At 47.2% G+C, this 13678-nt stretch overlaps 1 protein-coding gene across 1 annotated transcript in view; it reads left to right on the top strand.

Moving 5' to 3' along the window:
* The window catches only part of ZNF423 (zinc finger protein 423), a gene marked incomplete at its 5' end in the record, with an annotated part of 231527 nt that overhangs the window by 73101 nt on the left and 144748 nt on the right, over positions 1–13678 (top strand). Inside the window, one exon of the mRNA XM_084270140.1 lies at positions 18–98. Coding sequence (XP_084126266.1) covers positions 18–98 — 81 coding nt within the window. The remainder of the gene's footprint in view (positions 1–17; positions 99–13678) is intronic.

The raw sequence follows: 13678 nt of genomic DNA, 5'->3' as shown, positions 1-13678 counted from the left end.
TGTTGATAACTTTACAGGTTGTCTGTTTCAAACAGCAGCAGAGCTATATATGGATATTGCCAGCTTGGAAGCGGCTGATTTTTCTAAACTACTGTACGGTAGGAACTAGTTTATAATTAAAGTCTTGCAGTTGCTCCTTTTAAATGCCCTGTAACTTGTACACTAGGCTTACGTTTGAAATGAGGTATTATAACTGTTTCATGCTAGTGTATAATTTTGCATTTTCTTGTCTTTCACCTGCTACAAGAATTGTAATTGCCATGCAACTGTATATGCGGGATGCTTATCCAGAAAACCGTACACGGCAGCTTGTCAGCAAGTGATGTCTCATGAATGTTTTTGTCAGGTGGCACTCTGTACTTCTCACTGACAAAAAGAGACTTCTTGCATCTATTTCCCAAATTAGCCCTCCCCAAAACTGTAATCTTTTGTTGCACCTGATTGGCAAGCCAGAGATTTTGTCTTTTGCTGCTGCTGTTGTTGCTTCTTCAAATTAATGAACTACTGATCATCCTCCACAAAAGAAACTGAAATACAGTTGTGAAAAAGCAGTGTGGAAACTGAATTATACACCTAGTTTATACAGCTGTGGCTCTAATGACCTACTGGCCCTAACTACTGTGTTGTGGCTCAGCCTGAGTGCTCTTGTCCTTGCCAGAATTCTGCTCCTTTCTCTTAACCTGACTAGTGTTTCAAGCTAAAAAAAATAACAAGTTTCCTTTTTTTGTTCTTTTCTACATTGTCGTGCTGAAATGCAGTTTTCCTTCTTTCCAGAGGTCGTGGCAGTGTTTTAAAATTGCCACCAGAAAAGCTCAGTAATATCACAAACTGTAAAAACATGGATTTTCCCTGGAGTCCGCGGTTCTCGCTGTCTAGATCTGAAAATGGGCACCGGGGCAGTGTTTTTATTGTCAATCACTTGGAGGGCTCTGAGCACAGGCTGCTGTCCTTAGTTTGTCCCAGGCGTCCTCGCTCCAGGTGCCGGGGCAGCAGGGCTCCTGTGGGCTCAGGCAGCTGCCCTGGCTGTGGTGCCCAGGCACTTCACATGTCTCCCTGTAGTCAGTATTTGTGCCCGTCAATGCCGAGATCTCCAGACCCCCAGATTATTGTAGGGGTATGTTTGGCTGGACAGTTTGGGGTCTGGCTCCCCCCACTGCTGTCACCACACAGGTGATGTTTGAGTTTACCTGGAGGTGCCCAGCCAGCCTGTAAGGAGGTTCTTTTCAGGACTTCTGCCTGCAGGTACCACAAAATTAGAGTGCTGAGAAGGTGCTGGGCTGCCTGGCTTTCTATGCAGGTGCTCGGCAAGATACGTATTTGTCATGGAGAATGTAAAGCAGAATCTTGTCTCTGAATTTGGACCTGAAGTCAAACCGAAGCACAGTTGCACATTTAATGGCAAACAAGGCATGTGGTAACCTTTGCCAATACGGGGTTTCGCAGTGCATCCTGTGCAACGTTTCCTGAGCTGCCGCTTGCCGCAGGCCGGCAAGAGCCCCGGTGCTGCCCAGCGTGCCGGCTGCCAGCACTGGCCCTGCACCGCGCAGGGTGTTTGGCATGAGCGGGGGCTGCCTGCGAAGGTGCTTTGGGTGTGGCATTGAATGTATTGCATACATCTGTGAAAGTTGTGCAAAGTGTTATGCTCCCTAACAGCGCTGCTTATCCGGCAGATCAGAGGGTCCTCCAGCAGGCGAAGGTAGGTGAGACCCCCCGGGTGCGCTGCTCTGCCCGGGGTGCACAGCCCCGCGCGCTGCTCTTTGGCACAGGGAGGTGTCAGTGAGGGCTGAGCCTCAGCAATTGTTTCTCTGGCTGTCTCCTGGATTCTGCAGGAGTGCCGGTGCCTGTAAAGGTTTGCAGGGGGGACGGGACACATGAATTTAAAACAATGCTTGCTTGCCATACACACCCGGCTCAGATTTGCTTTGTGGCCTCGCGGAGAGTCTCCCGCAGCGGGGGCACAGCGACGAGTCCACGGCAGATCCCCAGCCGCGCGGGAGCCTGCGCGAGGAGCGGGGCAGTGTGCTCGCCGATAAGAGCGTGCCAGTGTGCCAGGCGCCGCCCCCCGCAAATCACCACGGCCACCTTTGTGCCAGGTCCCTCCGGGGACGGTGGCAAGGGAGGCAGCACCAGGCACTGCGCGTGCAGATAGGAGCGCTGCCAGCAGGGCTGCAGCGGTTTGGTTACATATAACCAAAACCCCTGGTAGGAGGGGAGGTAATGAGCTATCCCTGCCTCTGCCTCAGCCTCCGTGTAGCCGGCAGTCATCATGGACGGCCCGGCTATGCGTTCTGAGGCTGCACTAACATTTCTCAGCAATGATGATGTCTTTCCTCAAGCAGCATATGTTTTTCACACAGGAAGAACGTTTTCCTTGTCATTTTTAAACATATGGCCCAGCAAGGAGCTGAGGATGACACGTTAGCGTGCTTGTATTGGCGAGGGACTGTTTCATTCTCGCTACTGTAATTGAGTTCTTCTATCTACTTTTATCTTGTTCAGAACGTAGTCTGCACAGTAAGCACAGGTACACATGAAAATGGATAGAAGAGAAAGTGGGTGCATGTTTTAAACGAGGCTTCTTAAAGAAAGCACGTGTCCTTTTGAAGTCTCAAGCAGTTTGGCTCTTGGCTGTCTGAAAAGCTACTCTCTCCTCCTGAGTCGTTGCTGCATCAGAAATGGGGAGATGAACAAAGACAGAAGCGCCCCAAATGCTGTGAAGTGAGAGCTACCTGCCAGGGGCTGGCTGGCTGGGAGAGCTCCTGGCTGTGGCAAGACTTGCTCTGGGGGCTGGGGCCTGTCCAGCTCCTCCCGCACAGCCCCAGGGCTCAAGCATCCCCTCTGGGGCACCTGGGGTGCCCGAGCCCCACCTCCGCTTCTCTCCCCTGGTTTGGATTTCTGTTTGCAAAGGCCCATCCACCACCACGTTACAGCAGAGGGAGCACCGTGTGGGTCTGCGTAGGGCAGGTTTGTTTCTCAGCATTACAGAAATCTAAGAAAATCAAACATCTTTTTTGAAAAAGAGGAGGGAGGGGTTGCTGTGGAAAGGCTTCCTCTGGGGCTGGAACCTGCTGAGTGCTGCGAGGGCAGCCATGCCCGCAGGAAGGAGGGTTGCTGCTGCCCTGAGCAGGTCCCAGTATTCAGGGGGTTGTAGACAAAACCCAGTATGTGAAACTCAATTCAGAAATGAAGCAAGGATAGCCTGGAGACTACAACAGATGTGTGCTTGTTATAAAGTGGCCTTTAATAATGCCTTAGAGAGCTCGGTGGAGGATGTGCTGGGGTTGTCCTGTCTCAGATGGACAAGAGCATAGATTGTTTGTGGCTAGGGCACTGCTGAAGGGCGTGTTGCCTTCCTCTGTGTTGTTGAGAGACAAAAAGCGCTGGCCATATCAACAACCTTGGCTGATTCAGAGCCATGAAGTCCTTCAGACTGTAGATGTGAGCAGTGAATGAGAGGTGCATTGAAAGCCTGCTTTTCTTTCCAGGTTTCTTCCCCTATACCTTAGCAGACCATCAGGTAAAGTAGTCTTCTTACAAGGACGGCTGTACAGAGCCTGCCTGATGGTCCCACAGCATCATTTCCCCTGAATGTTCTCCCAGCTGTCAGCAAACATAGCTGGGCATTTCTTGGTGCCTTTTATTTAAATCCTTTAAATAATCTTCTTCCATGAATGTCTGTCTGGAAGTTTCTTGTTGAAGCAAAGTATGCATTTAGCATTTCTTGTGGTGGAAACCCCAAGTTCAGTTACACACTGGGGAAAAGTAGCCCCTTTTGTGCACTTCAGCTGTATCACCTGCTTGCATTTGGTACCCTCCAGTTCTTCTGGTGGAGGAGACGGCGATCGGTTGCTCCTTTTCCACCTTCTCCACCCGCTCACACCTGAGCAGAATTCTTTTGCTTGTCTCTCTGCTGTCTCCAAATCCCTGTCAGCAGCGCTCTTGCCTCTACCTCCTGTATCCTGACCCAGAGTAAGAGGCTGAGGCATGGTAAAGCATGGCCCAGAGGACAGCGGGTGGGCAATGTGTCATCCCAAGTGCGGGAGATGTGGTCACATTTGCGTGTCTGTCCTGGTTCTCGAGCAGGAGGCGAGGGATAGTTACTTGTCCTGGTGTGAAGACCTGGCAGACAGAAAGATGGTGTCTGGCCATGTAGGGAAAAACAATTAAGACTTCAGTGTTTATTAAGAAAAAAAGCAACCAGCAGTGCATTTCAAGCACTCATCACACAGCATAATTTTGCTGTTGGAAGTAGTAGGATTAAAAAATCTTTCTAATGTTGATTTCTTTGAATTTGTAGAATATAATTAAAAATAAAGGCAGTGTGTGTACAAACATTGTCAAGTATTCCTATCTTTCATTTTTTTTTAAACAAGCTCTAGAAAAAATCCCCACAGAAGTTCTGTAGTGCATATTTGAATGCTTTTGTTGTAGCCTCATTAAACTTGGCTTGTCTGCAGATACAGCTGGCATGTTATTAACTGTGCTCCAGGCTTGGGGAAGCCAGAAAGCAGCCTCCACCCCCCGGTGCCGGCTGGCTTTAGGGAAATGTGCCAGCATGGGTTGGTCCTCTTCAGCTGGCTGGCTTTGGGAGCGCTCGCTGGAGCATCTCTGCATGGCCTCTGGGTCCGGGAGCCCAGGGCTCAGCCTGCCTCAAGCGCTGACTTGAGGGTGGGCTGCTCTGTGTCCCCTGTGCCAGCTGACAGCCCGTGCCCATGCAGCACCGCAGTTCCTTGTGAGCAGGATGGATCCACCAAGGTACGTGGCCTCCCCTGGACAACCTCAACTGGGTGCCTGCATCCTCCGTAGGGGTCTCGCGCCTTTCTTTGCTGCGGGCTGGCAAGAAGCAAATTAGCAGTTGTCTGCCAAATAGTTTCTCTGTTCTGAACAAACTCGTTATTGGACTGAACCAGTCAAATAAATTGAATAAGGGAAATATTTTCCCTGCACCTGCTGGAGAGGCTGTTGCTCTCCAAGCTGGGTTTGCACATCAGAAGACCTCCACCAGAGGTCTAAGCAGCTTCTGGCTTTCTTCAGAGCTTTGGCAACAAGTATGTACCTTTTGAATGCTGTTTCATTTACTTGGTGTTTTTAATGGTAGGGTGAATTTAAAAATAGATTTTGTAATGTCACGTTCAAAATGGTTGAAAATATACAGAGTAGACATTTAAGTTAAATGCTGTGCATTGAATATAGGGAATGTTATTCAGGCTTATTATAACTGGCTTTAAACATTCAGCCCAGTGACTTTCTGCCATGAGGAAGTACTGTTTGTATTTTTACCATCATTTTGCAATCAGAAGTTGTCACTTGAATTTGGTGTAAGTTTTGACTGTTACTGGTATGAGTATTCCTCCCCTCTGCTTCCCTTTCCCCTCCATCCATCTCCTGCCTTTTGGTGGCACAAGGTTTATGTTGTCTTTGGGTGCTGATGTCTTTGGGCACTAATGTTGCTGACAATTAGAAGAATTAATTTTTAGCTTGCTCCCAGCTCTGGTGCCCTATGGAGCTGCACAAGCCTTGTGTCAACATGAGTGGGATGAGAGCTCAGGGTCTGGGGGGCGAATTCAAGACCTTTCCCCTTAACAGCCTGAGTTGTAATGGATGAAGATGACTCTAACTGTGGCTTCACCAGCTGGCCTAATGATGTTGGTGGAAGAGCCAGGGTCTTTATTCCGGGTGGGTTTTCTTGCTGGTGGTCCCTGTAACAGTGGGGTGAGCTCCCTCTTTGGAGGCAGCTGGGTTTGCCTTGGTTGGGTTTTTTTTCCTCTTTTTAAAATTTTTTTGACATGGATGTCTGTCTTCTTTAGGGTTCTTTCCATTCTCAGTGTAACAGTGAAAGACTTTTTTGCTCTTTGTTATGTTGCTACTCAATTACTGTTAGCCTTGCTGAGAAAGACATAAGGAAAGGCTGAAGAAGCCCGTCCCTTTTCTCTTCTCCAGGGAATTTGTTACATTAAACATTTGAATGGATTTTTTGAATGTAATTCCCAGTCATTTCCTCTACAGTGAACTCAGTCCACTCGTGCAGGCTTTGTACTTAATGATATCTTTTAAAATAAATGAGATTTGGTATAATTTATATTAAATGGTCATTTTTGAAATCTACATCTGCTAATTATTCATTAGAACATTTGGAAAGACAAAAGCAGAATAAATACCCTTTATGACCTTGCAGTCTACAGAAATACCAATATATACACCTGTGTTCGTCTTCTCTGGCCAGAACTGAATGTGGGTGATTTACTGGGCTCCAAGAGTAGTCTAAAGCAGATTTAAATGACACCATTGGATCTGCATCAGTAAACCATAGCAACCAAACAAGCCAAACCCAACCAAAACCTTAGCAAGCCTCTGGGACAGTTTTTAACATTTACAGTGGCACTCAGCTTGTGGTCTGTCTCCATCATATGGGATTTTGCTTTTGTGAGTTCTTCTGGTTGTCTCCTTGGGATGACAGCTCTCTTCCTTTCCCTCTCCCTGCTGTCTGTGCTGGTGTCCTTGTGTCCCCCTCCTTGAAGGCTGCTTCCTTGCTCGCTTCTTTCTGGACTGCCACCATTTTGCATCTAGCTCATGGCAGTCTTCTCCCTGACGCTGTGCTGGCATCTGCCCTTCCCTGCGTCTGGCATGTGACCGAGCCGCTTCTCAGTTTGTGCATTAAGTTTTACACCTTGCTGTGTTACTGTTTTCTCCTTTGCTCTCAGCTGCAACTGCTTTTCTGCCCGTTGTCCCAGAGCTGGCTCTTCCTTGGAGCTCCGTACACGTGCAGAGCCTTCCTTGAACTGTCCCGTGGGGACCAGCATCTGCAGATCTCCTCGAGGTGCTGTGAGACATCAGACTGCTCCATGTGCTGTTTTGGAGGCAGTCTCAGCTAGGTTCAGATGAGCTAAAGGCATGTTTTAGTCAAACCTTTGTTCACAAAACCTAGCAAATTATTGCCTTTGCATTCAGACCACTTCCAGATCCAACCTGGAGAGCTGCTTGATGTCACCTTACAGCCCTTCCCTTCTCCTTCCTCTCTTACAGAGAGAGGTTCATTTTACAAGAGCTGTTCCGTGAGGGAATTGTATTCCATTGGGTGTCTTAATGGTATCCGGCGTAACCGGGTTCAAGTTTGACCAGGGCCTCTGGCACATACAAATACAGCAGACAGTATTCCTTGCTTGTTATGGAGAATGAACTATCATCTCTAGGAGGCAGTTACAATGCTATTGCATTCCTCACACAAGACAGATTTAACCCCAAATTTAAAAGAAAATGAGAGCAAATAGGATTTCCTCATCTCATAGCTGAAATGAGAGAATAGTGAGTTTTCTGGCTGCCAGTATAAACTCTGGCAATGCCGGCTCCAGGAGGGAAGATGCTCCTTCTCTTGGTACATGTGTGCACAGCTAGCTACCTGTGATGTGTGCAGTGCTTTCTTTAGTCCACCCGTTCGGTTTTGCAGACGTGACCAGCTAAAATTGGCCGTATGGAAAATAACATCGTTACTTTGGGGGAGCATTGGTCTTAATTAAAAGAGAAATGAGGAGAGCAGATCCTTACAGCAAGTTGCAGGGAGTGGTACTGGAGTTGGGAAAAGTGCAGTGAGAGTTAGAAAACTCCCTGCTTTTCCAGCAGCTGCCACAGTAATTGGCCGTGCATGTCCGGATCACCGAGTGACAGGCGGGAGGGGAGGCTCAGCTCTCAGAGAGCTTGGCCACTCCAAGCAGCAGGGAGAGGGAGGGAGGATGGGGAGAAAACACAATTTGTGAACTTGCTCCTTTTGAGAGAGCAAATGCTCCTCTCCCTGTGCCCAGGATCGTTGCTGAACAGCCGGCAGCTGCATCCCGCTCTTCTTTTGCTGTCAGCAAATGTCACTGCAGAAACCTCGGTAGTTTCAAGGAGCCACTATTTGTACATAGGGAATAGAGGAGACTTATGGATAGAAACGTTGTGGTGTGTGGGCTGCTCTGCATTTTACTCTGAGGCAGATGAACTCCACAAATGTTTTAAATTAGGCTATCCTTGATAATTCTGGTGGTATGAAGCCCAACCAAAATTTCAGGAAAAAACAAGTTGCTCTGTTAAAGCAGACATGAGAAATGAAGGGCTTAACTTTTGTCCTGAGGGTGATAAAACAGCACCACACAGCTGAAAATCAATCTGACCTTCACCCACGTGATGCCGTTGTCTCAGTCTGTCTTTCATTTCCTTTGGTTGAGTGAAGGCCATGGCATTCAGTAGGGAGAAAAGCCAGAGGGAGGTGGGGAGAATCCTGTTTTCTCTGGAAAGGCTTCGGTGCTTGCATAAGTTGACTCCGTAAAGAGAGTTGATGTAAAACTTTAAATAATTTCATTACATGAAAAAAAGAAAAGTCATCCTTCTCTTAATAGCCAGTGACCACAGTAAGGTAAAGAAGATACGGGGGGGGGGGGAAGGGGACACACACAAAAAAAAAGGTGTGACCTAACCCATTCTGTTTTAATTAAACCTCGAATTAGCCAGTGATGGTACTTTGAAATGAAGGCTTTATGCAGCAACAGGAAACCTGCACATTCATTTAAACCCACAAATTTGTACCCAAAGGGGAGGAAAAAGGCCAATTATTTTTTCCAGAGATATTTTAACATTCTGTGTTGCAGGCTTTGCACAAACAAAGGGAAGGCACCCAGGTAACACATATATTTGCATATACATCAATAAACCAACGGTTAGGGCTCGTCTATAAGCAATATTATTGATCTTTCAAAATAGAGGTGTGATTTAAATTGGTGAAGTACTCACTTGCACAACATCCTGCATCAAGTGTTTCCCACCTCATTTTCCCAAAGATGGAGAATGAACCAAATAAATGAGTAAAATTCTGGGCCAAGTTTAGTTCTATTAAACAGCAGCACCGGCAGTGGGGAAAATGATGTGCATAAGTGCATCTTGATATTCTTTCTCCGCTTCTTGAAAGCGATGAGAAGTGTAATTCCTAGCTGTTCAGCCAGTCCCCCACTTCTCCCAGAGCCAAAAAGTTGCCAGGGGTTTCTTTGGGAAAATAGTAAGTTTTCCACACAGGCTTTGCAAAACTCTAAGTCCCGCCTATCCTAACCTGCAGTTTTCCTCATTCATTCATCTCATCACACACAAACAGTGTCCTTCTATGTCACAGTCACAAACTGCTCTGTTGCTTAATATTTTTGTGCTATAGATACCATAGCTACTGTAGCCTGGAGAGAGTTAGGGATGTCTGCTGCTTCTTTGTTCCATAAATGTTGCTTGTTTTAGGAAGGTCTGTAAGAAATGTCAACTTCTTGTTACAAAGATAAAGACAGAGATTGGATTTAGCTGTAGAGATTAATCCCTGCTTCGTAAAGGTTAAGAATGAAACCATTTGTTCATTAATCTATTGGGGATGATGGAGATTAATTTGTGAGTACAGCTTTTTATTTGTGTGGTTTGTCTGATGTGCCAACCATTGCAGACGCTATTTTACATGGTATTAAAAAACCCCAAACCAGCAAATGTAAGAGATGATGGGACCTTTTCCTGGCGAGCTCTGCTACTCAGGTCTCCATGTGATATGCCAAAATGCTATTTGCATAAATGTAGAATTTAATAAGTTATCATTCTGATTAACGCCATTAACTGCTTAACTACTGTAGAAATTGGCTTCCAAAGTTGCTTGATGGTAGCTGTTGCTCTCCACGTCATTCCATTTGCTGTCTCGCTGGGGATAATGGTATGCAAGGGAAAGCAAGAAGGTCAAGGATCTTTTTGTTTAGTCTCTTTGCACATTAAAAGTTCTATTATGTGTTTGTATTGCATGTGGTTTCCAGTCTGTTGGCTACAATGCTTTCAAAATCCATTGATGATGAGTTTGTGAAGCTAAATATATCTTGTGGGTTATGACTACCAAGCTATCACTTTGTGTAGCAGTCAGGGCCAATATTTAACAAGTGTTTTTCAGGAGGTGGAATTTTGAAACCGAGTCAAAGGAATCTTACAAAAGGGTTAACAGAAATGCTAATGCAGAAGATGACAGCGAATGCCTGCTCTGTGCTGGTGGTGGGGGTGTTCGGAGCCGCGCTATGCTATTTGTGGGGAAGTGGGTCTCAGGTTGGGGTTTTTAATGGGTTTTTCTGGGTGGGGGAGGGCTGTGGTATTGTTGTGAATGACACAGCCGCCACAAAGCTGAATGGGGTTGAAAAAAGCGATGTCCTCTACAGCCGTCCCTTTCTCTGCCCTGGCAAGAAGTAGGTGCAGCGTGCTGTGGCGGGGCATGCGTGGGGGCCCCGCGCGGGCTCGCCCCGCGGCTTCCCGCTGCCCCCTTGTCTGTGCCCGCAGGAGCCAAGCCGCCGTCCGTCCCCCCGCCGCTGGCAGGGCAGTCGGCCTCCACCGAGACCTCGCCGCTGCTTCTTGCCCGACATTTAAGGGAATGCAGAACCAGACTGCAGGATGCAGCCGCATCCGAAGGGCTGGCACAGCCGCCTTGCTTGTTTTCGCTCTCCAGCTAGTAGACTGACCTTTTAAGAAAGCAGTTTCAGCTGCTGTGAAGCCCTGACAATGGCTTTAATAGATTTCATTTTGGTACGAAATAGCTGTGGTTACATTTTGATAATGTAAACTAGCCGCCATCAGCATGCTTTAGCCGATTGTTTCAGGCCGCGTACAAACTCAGGCAGATGTCACTGCCTCCTTGCCAGGCGTCAGCGCAAGATACTCATTTTCTTTTCAAATGAAAGCAGAGATTTTATTTTTTTAAAGCAATTTGTGTTCTGACTGCATGAGTACCTTCACACCTGTCAGTTGCATCCAGTGTGCTCGTTCCCGAGGGTAACCTGACATCTGGGAAATTCTGCCTCAGCCCAGACTGATCCCCTTTGCAGCATCGTCGGTATTTTGAATTGAAATGGAGTTATACCATCACACATCATCCTTTGCATTATTCTGTTCTGCTCTGGTATATCCCTGCTTTTATAAATTTCGGTTTAAATCCCGCTCTCAGGCTGTTTCAGGAGTGTTGCAGTTATCTGTAAGCTGTCTCGCTTTTCACTCTGGGGCTGGTAAGCTCAAAAACATCTGCAGGCAGGGTCAGTCCAGCTTGCTAGTCTTCAGAGGATATTTGCAAAGTTTCATAAGCCTTGGACCCATACCCACACCCATCCTAGATGCAGTGTCTACAGATTTATCCCCGAGAGCCTCTTACAAGCTTTGTTTGTATTACTATCTAGAGCTATCCCACTGCAGAAATCCTCAGGAGAGAGAAGTGGTCAAGAGTACTTCGAAACATCTGTTAGAAATTCAGACAAACACTGCACTGTCGCTAGAAGGAGTTAGGATGGGCCGAATGAAATTTATCATCTGGTGCTACAGGAAAAAGGGACATAGGGTTGTTTTTTTTGTTCCTTCACTTTTCTTTAAAAATCGATAGTTTGGTCAGCAGACACAGGAGAACAACGCCCCTGCAGAGCACACTTGGGGTGGAGAACGGCTTTTTACCAGTGTCACAGCCTCACTCAAGAGCCAAGCCTTGTGGTCTTACGGGAGCCCTGTTTCCAGAGGGCTCATGTTGGATTCATCACGCGCTTTCTACTTGCCTCAAGAAACCCAGTGTTAATGGTGCAGGCCAGGAGCAGTGGCGTTAGGAGATAATGTGACCTCACTGAGACATTTCTACTGCTTGCCATACTTGGGCAAAAGGGAAGAAGAAGCTGTAGCAACAAATGTAATGGATGAACTGGTTGCTGTTTTGTGTGTGGCTATGTGCTGGGTTCAGTGAGTACTTGAGAAATACTGGCATTTGTCCCCAGTGATGTGTCATGAAGTTACAGGCAATTTGGCAGAAAAAAACCAAGTTTTCTTATGTATGAGGCCGGTCTGGCTATGATGTTGCATTGCTGGGTTGTAGTAGTGCAGCTCAGTGCCCCACCCGATGCCGTTCCCCATCCTCCTGCTCCCATCCCCTGCCTCCGAGCAGGACAGGGAGCAGCACAGGCTGTGCCCATCAGCCGGGTGCCGCGTGTGTGCTGACTGCCAAGGACCAGCCTAGGAGCCGGGATAATTGCGGTCTCTGTTCTTGGCTCTTCTCTCAGCAGAGGTAGGAACTGGGGTCTCTGTCCTACGCGATCAAAAGTAGGTTTGCCCATCCTATAGAAACTCAATTTCTATAAGAGAAACTCAATTGCTTTTGGAGCCCTGTATCCCCAGTCCAGTGTGACTCAAAAGTTAATAGGAAGGGACAAACAGTTAAGACATATGACAGGCAATATGATCTCATAAACCTTGTTTTCTTAGGATGCCAGGCTGAAAAAAATGAGCACAAAGCTCCTGAGAATAAATGAGTCACTTCAGATTGAGACTTGATGGACAGTGGTGGCTTTGTTACGACTCTGCAGGTAGCGAGGGGATAGGGTTAGGGGAGAATTTCCAGTAATGAAGGAGAGTTGTTATTAGAAGGGTAAAGCTGCTTCTGCCACGCATCTGCTGTAGTGGACCCCGCATTACACTGGTCCCTCCTCCTTTTAGGAGCCTTTTGAGGAAAAGTCTCCTGTGACAGGAGCATCTCTCAGGTTTTTTCATCTGTGAGCTGCCAGGTGAAAGAATGGGGCTAGAGAACAAAAGATGTTCAGATACCGCAGACAAGCTTTTGTAGGATCTGCCACGTCAGCTGTCTCTTATAAGGTCTGCTGTATTTTCTGTTGATGGTGCTCTTCCCCCGAGGATTTCCCCACACCTGGGAACACCTGCCATAACCCGCACTGATATTTTCCTCAATGCCTTTCATTTCTGCATACAGATGGAGCTGGGATATCACACACTGTCCTTGCCCTTATTCTGTTCTGCTCCTTGGCAGTCCCAGCTTTCCTGGCTGGGAGCTTTCATCCCACCTCCCTCTCAACCTTTTTCAGGAGGGGCTTTGCAATTATTTATAAGCTAGCTTGTCCTGTCTTCTGACATTTTCAGTCTAGTCTGCGCAAGAAGAAAGCTAAGTATATGTGTTCTGGTTTTATGGGGAACAGAAAACTCGAAGTAGATGTTGCCAGTCTGTTAGCAAGATAGCCTTGCTTTTTTAGGAGGCAAGGGAACCCTCCCTTCAACATCAGTGGTCTTCTGAATGGAAAAAGTCTTAGTGGCCTGTAACCACCATTCCCCTTTGATGTGTTTGGGGACCCTGGAAGGACAGGCAGACAGCTCACTTGCATACTTGTCAAGGGGAGGCTGGCTGTCCTGTTTATCCTGTATTCCTGCCCACTGTCCTCAGGTGGGTTTTCTCTCTTTGTCCTCCCTACCACACGTGAGAGTAAGAGGCACCCTGTGATTTACCTCCTCCTCCTCCTCCCACTTGTTGTCTTTTGGGGCTTGAGGCTTTCAAAATAGCCTCATGGTAAGAGGCAAAGCTGCAATGATTTGGGCCTCATTGCTCCTCTGGAGGCATCTTTAGATTCTCTGAATGAAATAAATGTCTATTCAAGCTGAAGAGCAGCATTTTCTCATTTTGGTTCTGCACATAGGTGGGAGGAGTGACTAACTGTTCCTCTGGAAGCAGTAAAGTGGACAGGCTTGTCTGCTGCCCAGCGCTACACGCTGGATGATGCACTTACCTACTCACCCCATCCTCCGCCACATCGATGTTTTGCTTGCCTACATGCATGGCATATGTGTGAGAGAATTATAGGTCTCCCGGCGACCTTCTCTTCCAAAGATAACTCCA

The sequence above is a fragment of the Gallinula chloropus genome (assembly GCF_964237585.1).
Source record: "Gallinula chloropus genome assembly, chromosome: 13".
Classification (NCBI taxonomy): Eukaryota; Metazoa; Chordata; class Aves; order Gruiformes; family Rallidae; genus Gallinula; species Gallinula chloropus.
The sequence above is the reverse complement of the archived record's forward strand: the minus strand, read 5'-3'. Positions and strand labels throughout refer to the sequence as shown.